We start from the raw sequence: 24396 nt of genomic DNA, 5'->3' as shown, positions 1-24396 counted from the left end.
TAAGCCAAAGCACAAAGGAGCAACTCTCTCTCTGTACAAGTCTCAGGCAAGCACGGAGAAACGGAACATGGCGGCCGCTATTTATAGGGTAGGGGCTGGCCAGGGTCCCCCTCTGTGATTGGCTGCCGTCAGAGGGCCTGGGAGCCCTCTGATTGGCTCTAAGGACATCAATCTGGGCTATGACGCTATTCGAGCTCGGTACCGAGCTCGAATAGCGCCGTTTGCTCGAATAGCTCGAATAGTGAATGGGCTATTCGAGTGTACTCGAATAGCCCATTCGAATAGCTACAGCTATTCGGAGCTCGAATACCGAGCTCGAATAGCTGGAAAAGAGCTCGAATATTCGAGCTACTCGAATATTCGAGCTCTGCTGAGCACCACTGATATCAAGCCCGAGTACCCCCTGGAACCATCAGAAGTACCCCCTGGGGTACGTGTACCACACGTTGAGAACCTAAGTTCTAGTGCATGCACTTCGTTAAACTCATTATCTAAAACACTAAGTAAACAAGGGTGCAGTTCCTTTTTTTTGCTTTTTACGATGGACGCTACTATTCCTGCACTGGTGCCAACATTCCTTGTTGTTGATACAGTTAGTCTAGAGTTGGCAGTCAAAATGAGTCATTACATGGATTGCTGAGAGGTCTTACGAGGACAACTTCTCAGGCATGTTATGATATAAGGTCTTCCTCCTCTACATCTTTCCCAGTTCTGGATGTACAGCAACCTAACTGATCATCTAAAGAGAAGTCAACAAGTCTAACGTCACTGGATCACTATTACAGATTCTGCAACCCCCAACAGATCCTGTTTCCTGCCCAGGTAAGGGTCAGGCTTTAGTTTATGAGTTAGATGATTGTAGCTGCACTTGTAGGGATGATTCATCAGAAATACCAAATTGCTATTTTATTGCAATTCCATATTTCTAATTGGATTACTAACTTCTATTCCAAGTAAATCTGAATTTAGGCTTCAATCAATAATATAAATACATCTAGGGCAGGCTTCAGAAATTTGTGGGTCCCATACTGGGCAAACTTACTGGGCCCCCTTACTCCCTCTGCCTCCCCCCCCCAAAAAAAAAAAAGCAGTGTTCCCCCATGAAAGAAACATGATATCAGTGTTATATAAATACTTTATAATGAGATGGTAGGACATTAGACTAGGACTATGGTAGGATTAGACTGTGAGCTCCTCTGAGGACAGTCAGTGACATGACTATGTACTCTGTAAAGTGCTGCAGAAAATGTCAGTGCTAAATAAATATATAATAATAATATGGTAGGACTTCAGACTATTACCATGCTATATAAATACTTATAATAATTAGAGTGACACACTAATGGATTTTTTTTTAGAGAGGGAGATATCAAGTGGAAAGGAAGGAAATATAGGGGGAGAGGGGGAGAGAGGAGTAGAAAGTGTAGACACTGGGGCCCATATACAATTAACCTTTTCTCCTGAGTTACTGCATTGTTGGACTATAAGACTCACTTTTTCTCCCCCAAAAGTGGGGAAAAAGTCACTGTGTCTTATAGTCCAAATGCAGGGAGTTCCTAACTTGTTAATGCCTGCCAAAATGAACCTCTAACCCGCCACAATGTCGGGGACTCCCTGTACTGTTCCCATGCAGAGGAGGACACAGGGGGAACAAAGGGGCAAGGAGGACACAAGGGGGACACAAAGGGCCATAGAGCAGGACACCAGGAGGACAGAGGCGGACACAGGAGGACACAAGGGGGACAGAGGAGAACGCAGGGAGACACAAAGCGTACAAGGGGCATGAGGTACAAAGGGGGTATAATCCACAAGATGCCCCTTCACCGTGGATGCACCAGGTTAAGTATATATATATTTTTCCCCTGGTTTTGTCCTCTAAACCTAGGTGTGTCTTATAGTCAGGAGTGTCTTATAGTCCGAAAAATACGGTATCTTTTATTAGATAACTTCAAATAACGTTTCAGCATTTTAATTTTGAAAAAGAGATAGCTATTAGAGGTAGTGAGCAATGCAGATTAGGTGCTGGCCGCAGGCACCGGCTGCTCTGCTGGGTGGACAGGGACAGAGGGGGTGGAAGACTGGGGAAAGGCTTCCTCCAATCGCCGAACAAGGATCTGCTGCAACTCCCTTGTTTGCTGCTCAGGGTCTCCAGCAGGCAGGACCTGACCAACCTTCCCCTTCAGCCGTGGGTCCAGGATCATGCTGATGCAGGCACCCTCCCGAGCTTGCATCTGCTTCACCCTGGGGTCTGTGTGCAGGCACCATAGCATGTGCGCTGCCATGGGGATCAGGGTGGTCCATCCAGCAGAGACATCAGGGCCAGTGGCCTCAAGTTTGCTGTCCTCCTCCTCTGGCCCCTGAGCCTCTTCCTCCTCTCTCCACCCTCGCACCACTGCAGCAGCGCTCCGCTGTTCCCTCTCAACAGCAATGTTCAGGACCTCCGCCTCCTCCTCCTCCAATAACTCAAAATCCTGCGCAGAAGTGGACTGTGCAGGTGGCTGCTGTTCCAGCTGGATCAGGGCCTCCTCTCCCACATCCAGCAGATCACCCAGGGCCCTGTCCAGCAGACAAACAATGGGCACCCACTGGCAGAGGGATCCATGTTCCTCGCTGACCAGGTTGATTCCCTGCAGGAATCATCTCCAGGGTGGAATTCCAGCGAGTTGGCACATTAATGACAAGGCGGTGTTGTGGCAGGCCCTCGCGCTGCTGCATGTTGGCCAGGTTAGCTGCGGCAGCAGCTGAGTGGTGGAAACTGCGCACAATTTTCCGAGCCATGTCCATCCCCTGGTAGGTGCGCAGGAACTTCTGCACCACCAGGTTCAGGATGTGGGGCAAGCAGGGGACGTGGGTCAATTGTCCCCTGGTGATGGCAGCCAGCAGGTTGGCTGCATTGTTGGACACCACCAATCTTTAAGTGTGGATGTAGACACTGTGAGCAGCGATGAACCCTTGGACTACTGGGTACGCAGGCTTGACCTGTGGCCAGAGCTGTCACAATTTGCCATCCAACTTCTGTCTTGCACTGCTTCAAGCGTCGTGTCAGAAAGGACCTTCAGCGCAGCTGGGGGCATTGTCACTGAGAAGAGAAGTCGCCTAAGTCACGACAGTGTTCAGTACCTGACCTTTATCAAAATTAATGAGGCATGGATCCCAGAGGACTACTGCACGACCGAAGACTAAGTCAGTCCCCACGCACAGCATCTCTGCCTGCAGGCTGCTTGCCTTCTCTGCCACCACCAACAGGGTCCAGGACTCTAGGCGGATTCCTGAATTTTTAAGGCCACTGCTAGCAGCGGCCGGTATACTAATTTTTCTGGTGCGTGTACATGCCTGCCTAATTTTTCGGGCTGCACTGCGGGCGGCTGCAACAAAAAAACAAAAGGCATGTACATGTGCCCATCCCCCTTCGTGATCATTACCTTGCCGTGGTGAAGGGGCTTGCGTATCACAATGAAGCAATGACCGCCGGCTATTTGAGTGTCTCGGGTTAGGGAGGCACACAAAAGGTAATTAGGTCATTGCTTCATTGTGGTCAGACCAAATTTGATCAGCTGGACAGTCACTGTTGTTCTATCATTGAGCTACCACAGCCCGGCGACCATATGGGCTTGAAAACCGCCACGGCCTACACTCTTGCCATGGTGCGCACCAGTCCAGCACGGCCGTCACTATGCAAACAGCTGTTTGCGGTGCGTTACACAGTGAGTTTGGTGCGTCAGTGTGAATCAGTACTCTAATTACACTCCCTGATTGATGTATACACATGCAAGATGTTTTAAAGCACTTTAGGCCTGCAATTTAGCATTCAATGTGATTTCTGCTCTTAAAACGCTGCTTTGCGTCACATCCAGATTTTTCCCCGGGACTTTGGGCATGTATCCCACTCCGCCATGCCCCTCTCCTGGTGTTAGACCCCTTGAAACATGTTTTCCATCACTTTTGTGGCCAGCATAATTTTTTCTATTTTTCAAAGTTCGCCTCCCCATTGAAGTCTATTGCGGTTCGCGAACTTTACCGCGAACCGAACCTTCCGCGGAAGTTTGCGAACGGTGTTCGCAAACCGAAAATCGGAGGTTTGCGACATCACTACTGTTGAGCAAGAGAAGTGGAGCGCTGTAATATACAAAGGAGGTCACAGAAGGGTCATCGCTACACCCCATATACAGAGCACATACCAGCAGAGACTATATTCCTGATAGAGATAATGACAGGTGTACTGGACTTTTGTGCATTGGACATTTGTCCAAGAATTGTTTATCTCATTACAAACATCATTATGCACTTACATTAGTAGTTATAGTCTTGTGTCGCAGTGCTGTTTGATATAACCATTAACAAAGAAAGACTGGCTGGTGCCCCCTCCAGGCTCCTCCCTGTCAACCTCCAATGGTGGATTTTGGTATGGGGAGGAGTTTGTGGACAGTTCACAGACAACAATTCAGTCTAACCAAGCTGCAGCTGTCATTGACACAGGAAGAAAGTTTTGAAAGGCCAGCCAACTAATTGATAATTAATTTATTATGTAAAAGACAATGTTATTGTTAAAAAACACAGAACTGTATGCATTTCAAATTAAGGCTCTGTACTTTCAATTGCAGGTTGCTAACTAACAATCCTCTTCCCAGGAAAGCAGCTCTGCTGTAAGTGAACCTCTCAGGAAGCTACCGCTAGTGATCTTAGGAAGCATCTACCCCGAGAACGCCATGAGTGAGTTCACCGGCCCAGATGACTACCACAAACATTTTGACCCCAAGGCGTACCTGGCAATCTACTATCCTGTTGACGGTGATACTCTACCTAAACACCTTCCATTTGTACTTGAAAGGCTGGCTAAGATTTTCGGTAATTACTGAAGTGGAGTGTATCATTGCGCACATGAATGGGACAATGGTATAGCAATAGGAGAGGTGTAGAGGTTGCAACCACCAGAGGTCCTGGATCAGAGGGACTACACAGGATGGAGCAGATGAAAAGGATGCCAGACGCGTCCTTTTGAAAAGGGTGCCCAATAAAATAGCAGGTTCTGGGGCTTCAAATTGTGGGCATGGGGGTCTTTGGTGTTAGGAGTGGGTGGAAGGGGTTTCCTTAGTGTTAGGCATTTTGGGGGGATAAGGTCATAGGTCAAGCACCACCCATGTCTTAGGGTTAGGCATTAACTGGGGGGATAAGGTTAAGCACCTCCAGAGAGGTCTTAGGGTTAGGCACCACAGGGGGTGGTCTTAGGGATAGGCATTGGTACCCTAGCCCTAAGCCACCTCAATCTCACTACCCATCCCACCGTCTTGGCTGATTAATTAAATTAACCAATTTTGTCCGAAAATCAGTCAGATGATTGATCTAGAAGCTTGCAGCATTGAAATCTAGCACATTCGATAGGTTAGATAGGGATGGAGAAAATCAATAAGTGTATAACCCTGTAGGAAGGCGTGAGCATGTTCAACGGCGCAGCTAGGGAGCTGTGGGCCCTGATGCAAGTTTAACAATGGGGTCCCCCAAGCACTCTATACATAACAATTGATACGGCGCACCAAAACCTGCCAATGGCAACTACAGTGTCAGAGGTGCAACAAGGGGATGGGGAGCAGTTTGTTAATGATTACCACTATTCAAAGCATCTATAGAAGTGATTATTATGAGCACAGGACCAATAGAGAGCTAATACTGTAGTTGAGAGAGGGCCCCTTGCAGCCCCCCTGGCCCAAGGGCCCCGATGTGGTCGCTACCTCTGCACCCCCTATTGCTACGCACCTGGGCATGTTCTACATATCTGTTGCACACAAGTTGTCCACTGTGTTATAACAAAAGGCACTGGACACAATGTGAAAAGGGTGTCAATGGTGAATAGCCTTGATTAAAGCAGTGAAGAACTCAGAGTGCTTTTAACACTGTACCAACCATCTCCTCACATTATAGATGAGGTTATTAGAGCGGCAGAGGTGGTCAGTGACTTAGTAATAGGGGGTGCAGAGGTTGCGACCGCATCTGGGCCCTTGGGCCAGAGGGGCCCTCCCTCAACTGCAGTATTAGCTCTCTATTGGTCCTGTGCTGGTAATTAGAGATGTCACGACCCTCCGATTTTCGGTTCGCGAACCCTGTTCGTGAACCTCCGCGAAAGGTTCGGTTCGCAAAAAAGTTTGCGAACCGCAATAGACTTCAATGGGGAGGTGAACTTTGAAAAATAGAAAAAATTCTGACAGCTGGAAAAATGATAGAAAACATGTTTCGAGGGTTCTAATACCTGAAGGGAGACATGATTCAATGAAATACACATCACTGCTGGAGGTACCCTCCTCCAAGCAAGGTCGTTATACCATTTGACTCAGTTGTCTGCCTACACTAATTAGTTATGGGACAGCTGCTACACACTCTGCTAGGGAGATTAGCCTCTGGTGGGTCCTCTCCTCCTCCCCCTCCCCTCCTCTCCTTCTACCTATTCCCTCCTCCCTCCTACCGGAGGGAGGAGGGTCTCATCTGCCAGGGAATTATACTATTTCAAAAACCAGTTTACATCATACCATGGCTGGGAATTGAACCCAGATCTCACTGTGTGGTGGGCAAGTCACCCTAACCACGGTACCACAACAGTACTAAGTGAAGCTGGCCTAAAATTTACCATTTATGCTCAATGCAATAGAAACATTAGGTTGCTTAAAGGGAACCTTAACTGAGAGTGATATGGATGTTTCCTGTAAACAATACCAGTTGCCTGGCAGTCCAGCTGATCTTTGTGACTGCAATAGTGGCTGAACCACACCCTGAAACAAGCATGCAGCTAATCCAGTCTGACTTCAGTCAGAGCACCTGATCTGCATGCTTTTTCAGGGGCTCTGGCTAAAAGTATTAGAGACACAGGATCAGCAGGCGATTCAGGCAACTGGTATTATTTTAAAAGGAAAAATCCATATCCTTCTCCGTTTAGGTTCCCTTTAAGGATTTGTAGCATAAAAGCCAACTCACATTGGCTGGGATTTGAACCCGGGTCTCACTGTGTGTTAGGAGGGAGGGTAGAAGGGGAGGAGGGAGGAGTTGACCCACAAGAGGCTAATTAAAATCTCCCTAGCAGAGTGTGTAGCAGCTAGGCATGTTCAGATGTACCAAAATTCGGTTCGGGTACATTCGAATTCGGGTCCGCATGACATTCGAATTCGAATTCGCCTTCGACCACGAAATTCGGTTTGAGTTCATATTCGGTTCGAGGTTACGCCTAAAAATTCGTTAAAAATTCGTATTCGTGAATTCGGGGGGTTTTTGTGTGTTTTTTTTAAAGTGAATTCACATTGAAATAGGTGTACTTAAAAAAACAAAACTGAAAACGTGACGTGTGGCACTGGCAGCAGGCAATGCATTGTGTGGACCCTGGCGGTGGTACCACTGACAGCAGCAGGATAAATACAACAGCAGCAGTAGGAGGAGGTGGAGTGACGTGTGGCACTGACAGCAGGCAATGCATAGTGTGGACTCTGGCGGTGGGACCACTGACAGCAGCAGGATAAATACAACAGCAGCAGTAGGAGGAGGAGTGACGTGTGGCACTAACAGCAGGCAATGCATAGTGTGGACTCTGGCGGTGGGACCACTGACAGCAGCAGGATAAATACAACAGCAGCAGTAGGAGGTGGAGTGACGTGTGGCACTGACAGCAGGCAATGCATAGTGTGGACCCTGGCGGTGGGACCAATGACAGCAGCAGGATAAATACAACAGCAGCAGGAGGAGGTGGAGTGACGTGTGGCACTGGCAGCAGGCAATGCATAGTGTGGACCCTGGTGGTGGGACCACTGACAGCAGTAGGATAAATACAACAGCAGCAGCAGGAGGAGGTGGAGTGACATGTGGCACTGACAGCAGGCAATGCATTGTGTGGGCGGTGGGACCACTGACAGCAGCAGGATGAAAATGAGCACAGTGTAATATGTTGCCGCTTTAGAAATACAATAAATACATAAATAAATTCATAGGTAAATCAATGCAGCAGGCCAGCAGGAGGAGGAGAAGTCTGGTAGAAATACAATAAATAAATACATAAATAAATTCATAGGTAAATCAATGCAGCAGGCCAGCAGGAGGAGGAGGAGTCCGATAGAAATACAATAAATAAATACATAAATAAATTCATAGGTAAATCAATGCAGCAGGCCAGCAGGAGGAGGAGGAGTCCGGTAGAAATACAATAAATAAATACATAAATAAATTCTTAGGTAAATCAATGTAGCAGGCCAGCAGGAGGAGGAGGAGTCCGGTAGAAATACAATAAATAAATACATAAATAAATTCATAGGTAAATCAATGCAGCAGGCCTGCAGCAGCAGCAGGAGTCCGGTAGAAATACAATAAATTAATAAATACATAAATAAATTCATAGGTAAATCAATGCAGCAGGCCTGCAGCAGCAGCAGGAGTCCGGTAGAAATACAATAAATTAATAAATACATAAATAAATTCATAGGTAAATCAATGCAGCAGGCCTGCAGCAGCAGCAGGAGTCTGGTAGAAATACAATAAATTAATAAATACATAAATAAAGACTGGGGACTTCAACCTGCTCTTTGCGCTTGAGGGCTGGGGTTTTTGGGTGCCCTTGGAGGATTGTGCCTTTTTGGTTGTAGAGGTTTGCTGCGAGTGGTGGTAGCGACTGAAGCAGTAGGCTGTGGCTCCTGCCTTCCACGCCCTGTGCTGGCCGCCTTGCTGCTGCCCCGCCTCTGCGCCAGAGGCGCCTCCTCCTTCGATGATGAGCTGCCTTCAACCAACTGTGCTGTTGGTACTGGTGGCACATAGGAAGGATCTATCAAGTCATCATCATCAACCCCAAACAAATCCTGTGAGCCCGACTCAACCAACTCCTCTACCCCAACATCCCCTGCATCACGCCCCTCCTCCTCAGCGCCAACAACAAACTTCTGCACCTCAAACTCCTCCTCCTCCTCCTTGGATGTCCCCATCATCTCCAACTCATACTTCTCCAAAACATCCCTGTACATGGTCACAGTCTCAGGGGAGAAGAGCGTGCTCATTGAGGGCAGGCTGGTCGATGGGGTCACCGTGACCATGGCCTCAAGCGCTGGTGGAGGCCTGCTGCGGACAGGAGTGCTGGTGGCACTAGTCTCGCTGGTGCTGGAGGCCTGGCTGGAAAAGGTGGCTTCCTGCCCCGCCATCATTTCCACCACAGCCTGCACCTGACTCCAATGGGCCGTGGGCGACAACCCGTCTCAAAGATGGGCGCAACACGCTGCTGTTGCGCCTCTGCTCCCTCCTCCCTGTGGTCAGTGGCTGTCCCAGACCTGCTGCTGCTGGCAGTGGCTCCTGCAATGGCGCTTCCTCTCCTGGTGGTGCCTCGCCCTCTACCTCTACCTCTGCCAGTCATTGTGCACTATACAAATACAGTAAAAAAAAAATAAGTAGAAGAGGGCGGGAAAGGGTGTAAACTTTAATAAAGTCTGTGTTGGTGGTGACTTGGTGGTGACTAGTAGTACAGTAGTAGACACTAGTATGCACGCACGCAGGTAACTAAGAAACACCTAGCGTACTACGCTACAAGTAAGTCGTGCGGCAGACAGTTGGTGACAATTAAAAATTGAAAAAAAAATTAGTGAACGCCGGGTACTAGACTAGTAGACTAGTAGTATAGTAGTAGACACTAGAAGTATGCACGCACGCAGGTAACTAAGAAACACCTAGCGTAATAGGCTACAAGTAAGTCGTGCGGCAGACAATCGGTGACAATTACAAAGGGTCACACAAGGTCAGACGCAATCAATCAATAGGCTCGGGCAGGTGAGGTGACAGGCAGTCACAGGTCACTCACAACGGATGCTGGTGGTGACCTGTCACAGTCAGTAACTAACTAACACAGTACTGAAACTAATAAAGTAACAGACTACAGCAGTAATAATTAACTAAACTAGTACTACTAGTACACAACTAACTAGAATCCCTAACCTACCTAAGCTAGTAGTAGGCTAAGGCTACCTAGGCTAGCAGGCCTAGCCTGCTCACAGACTAACACTAGCCTAGCACAGTATACACTATACACTAGCTGACTAAAAACAATAAAAATACTAGCTAACTATATAAGACAACAATAAATGTGTTTAGGAAGCAAAACGCTAGGTTTAGCAGTGAAAAGCACTTGCTCAGACACAGCACAGCACTGGAGAATCTCTCAGTACCAGCAGCAGTCACACAAGTGCGTGGCTCCGCAACATGGCCGCCGCCTTATATAGAGGAGGGGAGGGCCAGGCTCCCCTCCTCTGATTGGTTGCTAGGGTTGCCAGGTCCTCGGCAGGAGGACTTCTGATTGGCCCAATCACGTCATCCCCAAATCCCGAAGCCGAAACCGAACCCACAGCTCCATCCGGCCGAATTCCAGCGCGCACATTCGGCAGGCTTCGTATTCGGGTTCGGCTCGGAATCGCAGCATTCAGGTTCGGGTTCGCATGCGGCAAACCTAAAAAACACCCGCATTTTTCGGGGACACTTCGCATTTGGGGTCCTGCTGAGCAACCCTGGTCGCAGCTGTCCCATAACTAATTAGTGTAGGCAGACAACTGAGTCAAATGGTATAAGGACCTTGCTTGGAAAGGGGGGGGGGGGGGGGGCGGGCCTCCAGCAGTGTGTTTGGCAATAATGTGTCTGCTGACAGTGATGTGGAGGGTCAAAGTTTTGCTCAATAGAGCATTATGAGGCGAATCGAACTTCCGCAAAAGTTTGCCTGGTGCAGGCGAACGCGAACCCCCAAAGTTCGCCTGGAACCGTTCGCAGGCGAACCGTTCGCAACATCTCTACTGGTAATAATCACTTCTATAGATACGTTGAATAGTGGTAATCATTAACAAACTGCTTCCCATCCCCTTCTTGCACCTGTGACACTGTAGTTGACATTGGCAGGTTTTGGTGTGCCGTATCAATTGTTATGTATAGAGTACTTAGGGGGCCCAATGTAATACTTGCATCGGGGCCCACAGCTCCTTAACTATGCCACTGGAGGTGGTGCTTAAAGTAAACCTGAAGTGAAAAAAAATGTATGATATAATGAATGGTATGTGTAGTACAGGTAAGAAATAGAACATTAGTAGTAAAGAAAAGAGTTTCATATTTTTATTTTCAGTTATATAGTATTATTTATAGCATTGCATCATTCTGTCATATTTGCAGTCTCTCTTTTAAGCTATAAAACAGAGCAGAGCTAATGGCCCTTTGAACTTTCCTGCAGTAAAACCTTATCTCAACCTGTGTCTCACGGTTTCTTAGTTGTCTAAGTGCTTCAGAAACCAGGACTGTATTCGACCCGTCTATCGACCCGGAATAGCTCAGAGAAGCTCTTTTGCATAGATAACAACTGAAGTTTTTTTTAACTCTTCCTGTACTGGAAAACAACATGAGACGTTTTTCTTTGCTACTAATGTTCCATTCCTTAGCTGTACTACACATAAAATTCATCATATCATAAGTTTATTTCCACGTCAGGTTTGCTTTAAAGAACAATTGACACCCATGCTAACCTAGAAATAAAAAACACATATATAAGTAGATAAATACTAGTTATACTTACATAACAGATGTATTGCACTGTCCACATTGATTCCTGTGAATTTTATAAAGGAAAATCAGAGAATCCTATTCTAGACAGTTTCCATCTTGGCTACCTTTGAATGAAGCTAATCCTGACATCATTTCCTTCCTCACTCTTTTTTCTCCTCTTGCTAATTGTGTATTCCTTACCTGCCCTCCTCCCAGAGTCTTCAGACACTCCCACTAAGGTCTATACTAGGAAGTGCACTGTCTTATGTCATTAGAAGGAGGGGGAAATAAAGGGAAGAGGAGGAATAGATTATAGATAAAAAGACCTCCCAGCATGCAAGTGTTTTGCCAGCCAATGGCAATGGCAATTAAAAGGCCAGTGCTCCTAAGGTATGTGATAACTCCAAACCATAGCAGCAGAAACAGTTTTGAATGCCGGATTAGCATCTTTATCACTTAAAGAGACACTGAAGTGAAAAAAAATTATGATATAATGAATTGGTTGTGTAGTATGGATAATTACAAGAATTTTAGTTGCAAAGAAAATATTCTAATATTTTTATTTTCAGTTATATAGTGTTTTTTGTAAGATTGCATCATCCTCTAATATGTGCAGTTTAGACACTACTCAGCATTCTAAATGGGTTCAAAAGTTCACTAGCCTGCTCTGAAAAATGTTCCCTGCAGAGGGGAAAAAAGATACATTGTCTTTTAAAGCTTATTATCTCAAGCTCTGTCAGAGTTATCTGCAATTTTGAAAGTCGTGGAGCTCAAAGGCTAATTTGCATAGATAACAACTGGAGTTTCTTAGCTCTTCCTTTACTGGAAAAAATATTAGACTTGTGTCTCTGCTGCTAATGTTTTTTTTCTTAGCTGTACTACACATTCAAATCATTATATCATAATTTTTTTTCGCTTCAGTGTCTCTTTAATACACTCAGACCAGTTACTGTTGAAATTCGATTTTTATGGTGACAATCCTGCTTTAAGGGGATCATCATCACTGTCAACTGTGCACCAAAAACTTTTTCAAAAGTTCCTAGATTAAATTGTTACATTTTATTGTGCAGGTAAAGTAAAAGGTGACACTATGATCGATATTGGCACTGGACCGACCATCTATCAGCTCCTGTCAGCCTGTGAGGCCTTCAAGAATGTGATTGTGTCTGACTTTACTGACAAAAACCGAGAGGAGTTTAAAACATGGCTGACCAATCAGCCTGGAGCTCATGACTGGAGCCCGGTGGTGAAATATGTCTGCCAGCTGGAAGGAAACAGGTAGGTGATCAGCCACATGAACCTGGCCCAGGAATGGGTTAAGATGAAACGAGGACCTAGGCAAGATAGCAGTTTTTGCCCTGGCTTTTTAAGTAAGATTTGGTGGGGCTAGCAGCATCAGGCCCCTACACTCTCTCCAGGACCTAGGCAACTTCCTAGGTTTGCCTTGTGGATATTCATCTCTTCCCTGGCCAGTCAGTTATGAACTTATTAGTCAATAACATAATCACGGGTCTGCAGAAGCAGAGCCGGGACAAGGTCCCCTGGCACCCAAGGCTGAGACATCAAAGTGCGCCCCTCCATCCCTCCCACCCCAGCCATCACACACTGATTGCTATTAGACTAAGAGGCACCACAGGGCCCCCAACACCTTAATCTCTAGTTATCTGGCTTGCAGTCACTGCCGTGGATCCCCTTTACTTATTTTTCTCTGCTTCAAACACAATAGGGGAATGATAGCTGAGTGAGTTGTGCGCCCCCTCCTACACTGCGCCCTGAGGCTGGAGCCTCTCTCGCCTCTGCCTCGGCCCAGTCCTGTGCAGAAGCAATGCAAGCAAACAACTGGTGCATGCTGCACTGCTGGCCTGGATACAATATAACTGAATAGGTGATTGATTTGCATGCAAAAATGTATGAAAGGGAAAATATTTTTTTTTTTTAAAGGATGCCATGAAAGGGAACGTAATGTTAATTTAAAATTTTTAAAAAATCTTAAAAAAGTATATTGAACCACTGAAAAATGAATTTTGGTGTCCAGAGATGCAGACGAGGCACATTTAGTAGTATCTACAGCAGCTTAAAAGCGGACCCGAACTCAGAACTTCCTCTCTGCTCTAAAAGATACGCAACCGCATAAAAACCGTTACAGAAAAACAAACAAACAAACAAAAAAAACATTTCTTTGTTACAACTGATACAAATCCTGCAATAATCTGCAGTGTTTCTACTTCCTGCCTTCATGGAAGCAGATATAGGGTTAACATCTTGTGCTTTCAAATGAGCTTATCTGCCGTGGCAGTCAGGTGACACAGGAGAGATATCAAATTACAGTTGTGATTAGTCGCAGAGGAAGGGGAATTAGACAGGCTAAACTCTCTAAATACCTACAGGGTGTATTTCTCTATGTTTTCCTTCTGTCCTGTGCAAGAGTTCAGGTCCACATTAACCTTTTTTTACCCTGGAGGAACCTTTCAAATAATATTCTGGTCTCAGGGAACTCCTGCATTAATTGAGGGAAAGGGATTTTATTTTATAGTAGAATTGGTCACTAAACACTATTATTGTAATAGTCCCCATTCCCAGTTTTTATTAGTATTATTATTATTTAGTACTTATATAGCGCCAACATATAGAGATGGCTCTAACCTCAGATTTTGGGTGAACTTCTGCAAAAGTTTGCGAACTAGGCAAACTGCAATAGACTTCAATGGGCAGGTGAACTTGAAAAGCTACAAACACTGTTTCTGGCCACCAAAGTGATGGAAAAGATGTTTCAAGGGGTCTAACGCCTGGAGGGGGGCATGGCAGAGTGGGATACACGCCAAAAGTCCTGGGGAAAATTACAGATTTGATGCAGAGCAGGGTTATAATCCCTAAATGGCAGAAATCACATTGCATTCCTAAATTGGAGGCATAAAGTGCTTGAAAACATCTTGCGTGTGTAGACATGGATCAGCAGGTAGTGTAAGTAGTGTACTGCTTCACACTGACAGACCAAACTCACTGGGTAACGCACCACAAACAGCTGTTTGTGTAGTGATGGCCATGCTGGACAGGTGCACACGATGGCGAGAGTGCAGGCGATGGCGGTTTTCAAGCCCATATGATCGGGCTGAGGTAGCTCAATGACAGAACAACAGTGACTGTCCAGCTGATCGAATTTGGCCTGTCCACAGTGAAGCAACAAACTTATTATCTTGGGTGTGCCCCCCAACACACTCATATAGGTCATTGCTTCATTGTGATACGCAAGCCCCTTCACCATGGCAAGGTAACGATCATGAAGGGGAATTGAAACTTGTACATGCCTTTTGTTTTTTTGTTGCAGCCGCAGTGCAGCCAGAAAAATTAGGCAGGCATGTACATGCACCAGAAAAATTATTATTCTTTTTGTTAGCGGCCACTGCTAGCAGCGGCCTTAAGAATTCAGGAATCAACCTGGAGTCCTGAAACCCTGTTGGTGGTGGTGGAGAAGGCAGTCAAGCGGCCTGCAGGCAGAGATGCTGTGTGGGGACTGACTTAGTCTTCGGGCAGGCAGTAGCCCTCCGGGATCCATGCCTCATTCATTTTGATAAAGGTGAGGTACTGAACACTTTTTTGATCTAGGCAACTTCTCTTCTCACTGACAATGCCTCCAGCTGTTCTGAAGAACCTTTCTAGGATGCTTGAGGCAGGGCAAGCCAGAAGTTGGATGGCAAATTATGACAGCTCTGGCCACAGGTCAAGCCTGCGCACCCAGTAGTCCAGGGGTTCATCACTGCTCAGACTTTCGATGGTTCTTTCCCTACCATTGTTAAAGCTTACATCTATTTTTTTAAATTACTTTTTCTAATGTCTGTGCAGTTCCTTGAACGAGAATCTGTTATGGAGGGTGTCAGGAACCGGCCCGCGGCACACCTACGTATACGGTTCCCGACTGCGGGTTTGACCAGATCAAGCGGGGAGCAGCCTTATTTGAGCTACAAACAAGGCTGGGACCCCTCAAAAGCTTCTTACTGCCACCACTAGCGGTTTGATAGACACGTCAACTCAGCTGTCGAGTGTTCAATACGCAATCTGCGTTTTCGTATTTGGGTCAGCTCTGCGCTTAGGCCGAATACAAGAACGCCACGCACACACAGTTGCAATCTTACACTGTAGCTAAGCAAAACCACTAACAGTCGTTCCGAACGATACTGTTAGACTTCCCACTCGGCTGTCGAGCGCAGAAGTGCCCCATACACACAATGCAATTACAATTTCATATGGTAGTGTTGCTCAAGCATACAATTAGGCATGGACTTATACACAGCTACACTGCAGTCTCCTCTAGGCTATGAGTGTTAGTTTAGTAAAGCAAAAGTCAAGCTTATTAAATAATAATTTAATATTCCAGGAAAAAAGTGGAACAATGCAGAACAGAATATATACAAAAGATTACCAAAAAAACTAAATAAAAGGTTACAAAATTAAGAGTTTTCAAAGATAAAAGTTACAAAAATAGACACACGGATATTTGCGTAAAACTAAACGGGGGAAAAAAGAACGTTACCAGCTTATGTTAGAACGTTGTTTGACGGGAGGACGCCGTTTTGGACCAGGAGTCGCGATCATCCCTAGCTAAAGCGCTACCTCCAGGAGAAGATAGCTGTGACTGTTCTGGACCACCTTAAATAGTCTGAAGTGTCCCCTGGGGCATTTAATGTCCAGCCCCCAGGAACTAATGCAATTTCCCCGTTTGTGACGTCACCGAACGCTTGTCATAATCTTCCTGTGATATGCAAACTTCAAAGGGTTACTGTTTTAGCTTTTTGAAGGTTGCAGATTTCACAGGTAAGATTGTATCCTGAGACCAACAAGTATCCTGTTTACACTTACAGATTTCAAAGCAATTCCATTTCCAGCCCACTATTCAGACTAAGAGGTAGCCGAACGCCTGTGTGGGCTTCAACCTGGTCGGGTAAATGTCTAAGTAAGTGTTTCCTGGCTAGTGGCTAGGTAGACAGCTCCTAATTACTGTCCAGGTTCCTTTGCCTATTGAAGGTGACTGGTCTATTCAATGAAGACAATGGCAGTTTCCTTGATCTCTGCCCAGAATGCAAATTTTAATCCACATACAGACATTATCCAGGTGACACCTTCAAGAGCCAGACTAGCTTTTTAGCAGACTTAGTAGACAGAAAAATGAAAGAAATATGTTCCTGTATTCCTAACATCATCAGCACCCCAATATATCACCACAGAGGGCATGTCTGCTGTTACCACGGGTAATGGGCCGGGAATCAGGGCTCGATTTTGGTCCAGAGTTGGAGCCTGAGAAACGGCTACCACCACACATCCAAGGAAGGCAGCAGGCACGGCACGCAAGTCCCGACTCAGGGAGGTAGAGACGAAAAATTACAATACAGGAGGACTCTTTTGGGGCTCTGCTGTATAATGATGAGATGAATACACTTGAAATCCTTTAACGAGAATCTGTTATGGAGGGCAAGTCTGCCTTTACCATGAGTAATGGGCTGGGAATCAGGGTTTGATTCCGGTCCGGAGTGGGTGCCTGAGAAACGGCTACCACCACACATCCAAGGAAGGCAGCAGGAACAGCAAGCACGTCCCGACTCAGGGAGGTAGTGACGAAAAATAACAATACAGGAGGACTCTATCAAGGCCCTGCTGTATAATGATGAGGCAAATACACTTGAAATCCTTTAACGAGAATCTGTTATGGAGGGCAAGTCTGCCATTCATTCAAGTGAAAGGTATGCACTGACTGCCAGGTATAATACAATGTGCAGTCACAGATGCAGTGAAAGGTATGCACTGACTGGTATATAAAACAGTATGCAGTCACACAGATGCAGTGAAAGGTATGAAGTGACTGGTATAACACAGTGTGAAGTCACACCGATGCAGTGAAAGGTGTGCAGTGACTGGTATAATACAGTGTGCAGTCACACAGATGCAGTGAAAGGTATGCACTGACTGGTATATAAAACAGTGTGCAGTCACACAGATGCAGTGAAAGGTGTGCAGTGACTGGTATAATACAATGTGTAGTCACACAGATGCAGTGAAAGGTATGTAGTGACTGGTATATAAAACAGTGTGCAGTCACACAGATGCAGTGAAAGGTATGCAGTGACTGGTATAATACAATGTCCAGTCACACAGATGTAGTGAAAGGTATGCAGTGACTGGTATAATACAATGTGCAGTCACAGATGCAGTGAACGTTATGCACTGACTGGTATATAAAACAGTGTACAGTCACACAGATGCAGTGAAAGGTATGCAGTGACTGGTATAATACAGTGTGCAGTCACACAGATGCAGTGAAAGGTATGCAGTGACTGGTATAATACAGTGTGCAGTCACACAGATGCAGTGAAAGGTATGCACTGACTGGTATATTAAAAAGGTGTGCAGTCACACAGATGCATTGAAAGGTATGCAGTGACTGGTATAATAAAATGTGCAATCACACAGATGCAGTGAAAGGTAAGCAGTGACTGGTATAATACAGTGTGCAGTCACACAGATGCAGTGAAAGATATGCAGTGGCTGGTATAATACAGTGTGCAGTCACACAGATGCAGTGAAAGGTATGCAGTGACAGGTATAATACAATGTGCAGGGACAGATGCAGTGAAAGGTATGCAGTGACTGGTATATAAAACAGTGTGCAGTCACACAGATGCAGTGAAAGGTATGCAGTGACTGGTATAATACAACGTGCAGTCACACAGATGCAGTGAAAGGTATGCAGTGACTGGTATAATACGGTGTTCAGCCACACAGATGCAGTGAAAGGTATGCAGTGACTGGTATAATACGATGTGCAGTCACACAGATGTAGTGAAAGGTATGCACTGACTGTGCTGGGCCTGGCACAGTATAGCAAGGGCCAGCGACAGACAGGGCTGTATATGCAGTGCAGTGTCAGTGACACACACACACACACACACACACACACACACACACACACACACACACACACACACACACACACACACACACACACACACACACACACACACACACAGAAAACACATCACAAGAACATTAGCTCTCAAAAGAGCTTATTTGTGGTGCTTTTCAGCAACAAATATCAGCAAGGAGCAAGCTAACAAGAACTAACTAACGCTTTCCCTATCTCTCACTAAACCTCTCCCTTCTCTCACTAAGTAGGCAGCAGACAGAGTGAGCAAATGGCCAATGCAGCAGCATTTTTATAGGGGGTGAGGGTCCAGGAGGGAATGCAGCCTGATTGGCTGCCATGTGTCACCTGACTCTGATGTAGAGGGTCAAAGTTTATCCCAACGATGTGGTATAGGGGGCGGGTCAAACTCACGATGTGTTCGCGGTTCGCCGCAAACAAGTTTGGGCCATCTCTACCAACATATTAGGCAGCGCTGTACAGAGTATATTGTCTTGTCACTAACTATCCCTCAGAGGGGCTCACAATCTAACCCCTACCATAGTCTTATATCTATGTATCGTGTAGTGTATGCATCATAGTCTAGGGCCAATTTTAAAGGGAAGCCAATTAACTTATCTGTAGGTTTTTGAGATCTGGGAGGAAACCAGAGTGCCCGGAGGAAACCCACACAGACACAGGGAGTACATACAAACTCCTTGCAGATGTTGACCTGGCTGGGATTTGAACCAGGGACCCAGCACTGCAAGGCAAGAGCGCTAACCACTACGCTACCATGCTGCCCAGTTTTTCCTTTACAGGACACCCATTCCATGTCTTTCATTATTGCACACCCTATTATAGTTGCTCAGTGTTAGTCCTTTCTCTTCATCAGAAATCCTTAGTTCTGGCAGCTCACATGTTTATTCATCACCAATGTAATATGTCATACCAGTCACAAGGCCTTTGCACCAGTGTAGAACAAGTTAGAAAGCTAGAATTCAGGATTTATTTATTTATTTAAGTATTTATATAGCGCCGATATCTTCCGCAGCGCTGTACAGATTATATTGTCTTGTTACTAACTGTCCCTCAGAGGGGCTCACAATCTAGTCCCTACCATAGTAATATGTCTATGTATGTATTGTGTAGTGTATGTATCATAGTCTAAGGCCAATTTAGTGGGGAAGCCAATTAACTTATCTGTATATTTTTGGGATGTGAGAGGAGACCGGAGTGCCTGGAGGAAACCCACGCAGACATGGAGACAACATACAAACTCCTTGCAGATGTTGAACTGGCCGGGATTCCAACTGGGGACCCAGCACTGCAAGGCAAGAGTGCTAACCACTACGCCACCGTGCTGCCCACAGATGGGATGAAAAATGATTGAAGGGGACATTGAGATGCTAGAAATTTAAATTTGAAACAGGGCGCTCAGGGTCGTTTGGGGGGGGGGGGGGGGGGCAGCAGGGGTTGCAGCATGAGGGGAGAGCATTGCATATTGGCAGGGAGGGGGGACAGTCTCCCCTCCCCTCCCTAACCTCGGGCTCTCCTCTCAGTGCTCCCCTCCTGCATCTACCACTGGCAGCGGCGGCAGGCTGGACACATACCTCCATCGACCGCGTAGGTCACCAATCTCTAAGTGCTTCAGACTACTTCCTGTTTCTGTATGAGTTTTCATGCGTTTTTCATGCGTATTTTGGCCATTGTGTTTTACCGCAATGAGTATACGTTTTTAATGTTTTTTCAATCCGTTACAGCACATAAGGAAAAAGCAGGTGATGTTATCATTTTTTGATTTTCAACAGGGGCGTAACTAGGCCCCACCGGGCCCCCCTGCAGAATTTCAGAGCGGGCCCCTCCCTCCCTGGGGCCCGCTCGGGGCCATTTTGTGGGGGCTGGAGGGGTGGCAGCATGAGGGGAAAGCCTTGGCTACAGTCGGCGGGGAGAGGGGAAGTTCCCCCCTTCTCCCTCACCTCGGGGCTCTCCCCTCCAGCTAGTTACAGTGTGGGCAGCAGCGGGCAGATACATACCTTCTTCCGTGCGTTCCACCGCATACTCCTCGCTCTAGCGGCTGACGTCACTTCCGGAAGTGACGTCACTTCCGGAAGTGACAACAGACACTAGAGCGAGGAGTATGCAGTGGAACGCACGGAAGGTATGTATCTGCCCGCCGCTGCCCACACTGTAACTAGCTGGAGGGGAGCGCAGAGGGGAGAGCCCCGAGGTGAGGGAGAGGGGGGAGACTTCCCCTCTCCCCGCCGACTGTGGCCAAGGCTTTCCCCTCATGCTGCTTCCCCTCCAGCCCCCACAAAATGGCCCCGAGCAGGCCCCACCCCCTCCCCCCCACGGGAACAGGGCCTGCACGGCCTGCCAGTGGTTTTCAACTGTAACTGTGTGCATTGAAACATTTTAAAAATGCATGCTCTTCTCAGAGCTTGGGCCATATGCAATTAATTTTTTCACCTGAGTTTTAGCACTTTGCAATGGAAAAAGTATCAAAAAGTAGGTAAAAAGTAGTATCAAATTTAATTTGCATGTTTTTTTCCCCGCTTGCTGGGGGGGTTAAAATGCATTTTATTGACACATTTTAAAATATCACCTAGGAGAAAACTCGGGTGAAAAAGTGAATTGCATATGGGCCCTTGGCCCATATGCAATTAACTTTTGCACCTGAGTTTTCTCCTAGGAGATAATTTTTCAACTTCTTTTTAAAATAACTTTTCAGCATTTTGTAATCTAAAAAGTACCAAAAAGTAAAGAAAAAGTCCTATCAAAATTATTTTGAGTGTTTTTTTGTTTGCTGGTGGCTTAAAAGGGATTTTATGACAAGGTGTGAAAATTTCAACTTGGAGATAACTCAGGTGAAAAAATTAATTGCATATGGGCCCTTGTGTGTTACATTGTAGCACATAACGCAAGAGTTGGACGATTAAAATCTCCAGGGATCGTCAAAATGCAACGCACAAAAATGGAGCGTTAGAAGTGAAAGGTAAAATTAAAATCTATGGCCTTTCATTTTACCTTGGAAAACGCACACAATGGCTGTTGCATTAAAACACCCCAAATCAGCCCTGATGTGAAAGAGCCCTAGTCATAATTACAATAAGTGGATGTGTGTTTTAAAAGGTGTGTCAAATGAAGACCTAAAGGGAAACACCAACTCACAATAATTTGCACTCATGTCAGTAGTGCAACAATACATTAAAAACACTAGCACAGATGAAAAAATGGGGGGAAAATGCTATCTGCTTTGTTTTTCAGAATATCTTGGAAAGAAAAAGAAGATAACCTGAGAAAAGCCATCAAGCGAATTTTGAAGTGCGATGTTCTGCTGAGCAATCCTCTGGACCCGGTGGTGCTACCACAGGCTGACTGCATCCTCAGCTGCCTGGCCCTGGAAAGTGCCTGCAAAGACCAGCAGGCTTACGTCACTGCTCTAAATAACGTCACAAGTTTGTTAAAGCCAGGAGGGCATCTGGTGCTCACTGGGGCATTGGAGAGCCATTACTACATGGTGGGGGAGGTGAAGTTCTCTGGTCTCTTTCTGACAGAAAAGTTTATTAGGGAGTCTCTGAGTGGCATTGGGTATGTCGTAGAAAGTTTTGAAACTTCAGAAAAAGAGTTTCGTGAGGATGTGACAAAATACGCTGGGGTCTTTGTGATGGTTGCTCGGAGAAATGCCTAGACCGGCAAGGTCACTTTATTATAACAGGGCTTATATAAAGACATATTTTGAAGTTGCTTCATGTACAGTTAAAGTGTACCTGAGATGAAACACAACTCAGGCAAGGTTCTATACTTACCTGAGACTTCCCTAAAGGACTTACGAGGTGAAAATAATAAAAAAAAAAAAGTTCAGTACCTGCTTCAAATTTGACTCCATAGAGCAGGGGCGTCTCTAGCGATTTTGTCACTCCAGGCGAGAAATCCTGAGGCGCTTCCCCCCCCCCCCGTGATTGCTCCCCAGCCCCATACCCCCCACCCCCGTGGTTAACACAACCCCTGTGGTGAACCCCACCCCCCAAGACCCCCGAAAATCATAATACAGCACCGTTTCACCAGAAAATACACTTATTGCGGCATGGGTTCACCAGAAAATAGTTGTAATGCAGCAGAGCGTTTCACCATAAAATATACTTATTGCGGCATGCACACACACACACACAAACTATACACATGCACACAGTACACACACACACTATACACAGTACACACTCACACTATAGACACACACACACACACACACACACACACAAACACACACACACACACACACACACACACACACACACACACACACACACACACACACACACACACACACACACACAGTAGATATACACTATACACACACTATGCTGCTACCAGGGGAGGACTGGGACCTTTTGGCCTGTGGGGAAACATAGACTTGAGGCCCATTATCATGGCAGCCTCAGCCCAAATTATCAAGTCGCATTTGCAAATTGCTAGCGATTGCTATTGCGATTTTGTCGTGCACTAGCCCAGAGAGAGGAGGAGTGGAGTGAGACTGAGAATTATTATTTATTATTGATTTATAAAGCGCCAACATATTCCGTGGCGCTGTACAAAGTGAGAAACAAACATGGGGTACATAATACAGACAATGGTGTACACTAATATACAAGATACATAATTAGTGACAAAATACAAAAAAATTATACAGCATACAGAATACAAAATACAGAAGTGGTAATGAATGTGATAAAAATAACATGATGAATAAAATGTATAATGATTTCCAAGACACAAAAGGGGGAGAGAGCCCTGCCCTTGCGAGCTTACAATCTAAAGGAGAATATCAGGAGATGGAGCAGAGAGCTAATCTGTATTGCAGTCCCAAATTACACAGAGACTAGTTGCCGGTAATAGGACTGCTGTCCCTGCCAGTCTCCCACACAAGTCAGAAAGCAGCCCTCCTGGAGTCTAGGGACTGTCAAAACTTTTCAACCTGTTTAACAACTTATCTGCACATGCAGTCATTATAACAATGGGGAGAGACAAGACAAATGTTTTCCCAGGGACCCTCCAGGCAAGCTCTGCATCATGCTGTGTATATTTACCAGCTTGCCTGTCCTCTAATTGCACTTTTATCAGCTAGCCTAGTGTTTCACATTGCTGTACAACAACAAACCTGAATACACCAGAACATCCCTAAATCACTGAATAAAAGCCTGGGGGGCAGTCCATGCCTGGCTGCTAATCCTGCTATGCTCAGTCTCTACATCCACGCAGTTACCAGTAGCAGAGAGAGAGAAACTGAATGAATCAGTGAATCAGAGTGAAGAGTCAGGACTCAGAAGCTGATGCTGTACTCGGAGCCTTCTCTCACTGACTCATTACTGTGGTCCTTTGAATCATTAAGCTGAAGGAACTGAATTAATCAGTCAGTGAATCCAGTTATGAGTCCAGTCAGGCGCTGCTGTTAGCTGCTGCTGTATAAACTGATACCTGAGTGGGCTGAGAGGCATTTCTTCTCTCATTACTCAGCAGCGCTCCTGGCTCCTCCTGCCGCTCTAGGCAAGAATTTATGCCTGGTGGGTGAGACGCCTCTGCCATAGAGGATGCCATCCGCGCCCTCTGTTTACATCCGCTGGGTCGCCGCTGTTTAATTGCCCCCCCCCATGCCGGAGCTTGCCGCGGCTGCGCAGTCCGCATAGACGCGAGTGCGGATGCGCAGCTCTAAGGTCTCCCCCCCGATCCACGCACAGGAGACAGCCTGTAGCGAGGATGCGGCAGGAGGAGCCCTAGAGCTGCACAGCCACACTCGCGTCTATGAGGACTGCGCAGCCGCGGCAAGCTTCAGCGGCCATTTTGCTTAAGGCATGAGAGCCCGACCCAGGTTGTGGGGTTGGGAGCCGGCCCAGGGGGCAATTAAACAGTGGGGACCTGGCGGAAGTAAACGGAGGGCGTGGATGGCGTCCTCCGTGGAGTCAAAATTGAAGCAGTTACAGAACTTTTTT

The 24396-nt window shown here is 46.2% G+C and overlaps 1 protein-coding gene across 1 annotated transcript; it reads left to right on the top strand.

The window, feature by feature from the left end:
* Nucleotides 1–726: 726 nt before the first annotated feature.
* LOC137542297 (indolethylamine N-methyltransferase-like) lies at nt 727–24143 on the top strand. The gene is made up of 4 exons (XM_068264104.1): nt 727–822; nt 4602–4845; nt 12591–12798; nt 21677–24143. The coding sequence occupies exons 2-4, from the start codon at nt 4707–4709 to the stop codon at nt 22098–22100; spliced, it is 771 nt and encodes a 256-aa protein (XP_068120205.1). The 5' UTR covers nt 727–822; nt 4602–4706; the 3' UTR covers nt 22101–24143.
* Nucleotides 24144–24396: the final 253 nt, after the last annotated feature.

Source organism: Hyperolius riggenbachi, chromosome 12 (assembly GCF_040937935.1).
Source record: "Hyperolius riggenbachi isolate aHypRig1 chromosome 12, aHypRig1.pri, whole genome shotgun sequence".
Taxonomy (NCBI): domain Eukaryota; kingdom Metazoa; phylum Chordata; class Amphibia; order Anura; family Hyperoliidae; genus Hyperolius; species Hyperolius riggenbachi.
The sequence above is the reverse complement of the archived record's forward strand: the minus strand, read 5'-3'. Positions and strand labels throughout refer to the sequence as shown.

What these genes read in the sequence shown, in the direction of transcription:
- LOC137542297 (XM_068264104.1), top strand. Translation starts at nt 4,707, where the DNA reads ATGAGTGAGTTCACCGGCCCAGATGACTACCACAAACATTTTGACCCC. An exon ending in AAGGCTGGCTAAGATTTTCG is followed by an intron (nt 4,846 to 12,590) that starts GTAATTACTGAA and finishes TTTATTGTGCAG; the next exon opens with GTAAAGTAAAAGGTGACACT. An exon ending in TGCCAGCTGGAAGGAAACAG is followed by an intron (nt 12,799 to 21,676) that starts GTAGGTGATCAG and finishes TTTGTTTTTCAG; the next exon opens with AATATCTTGGAAAGAAAAAG.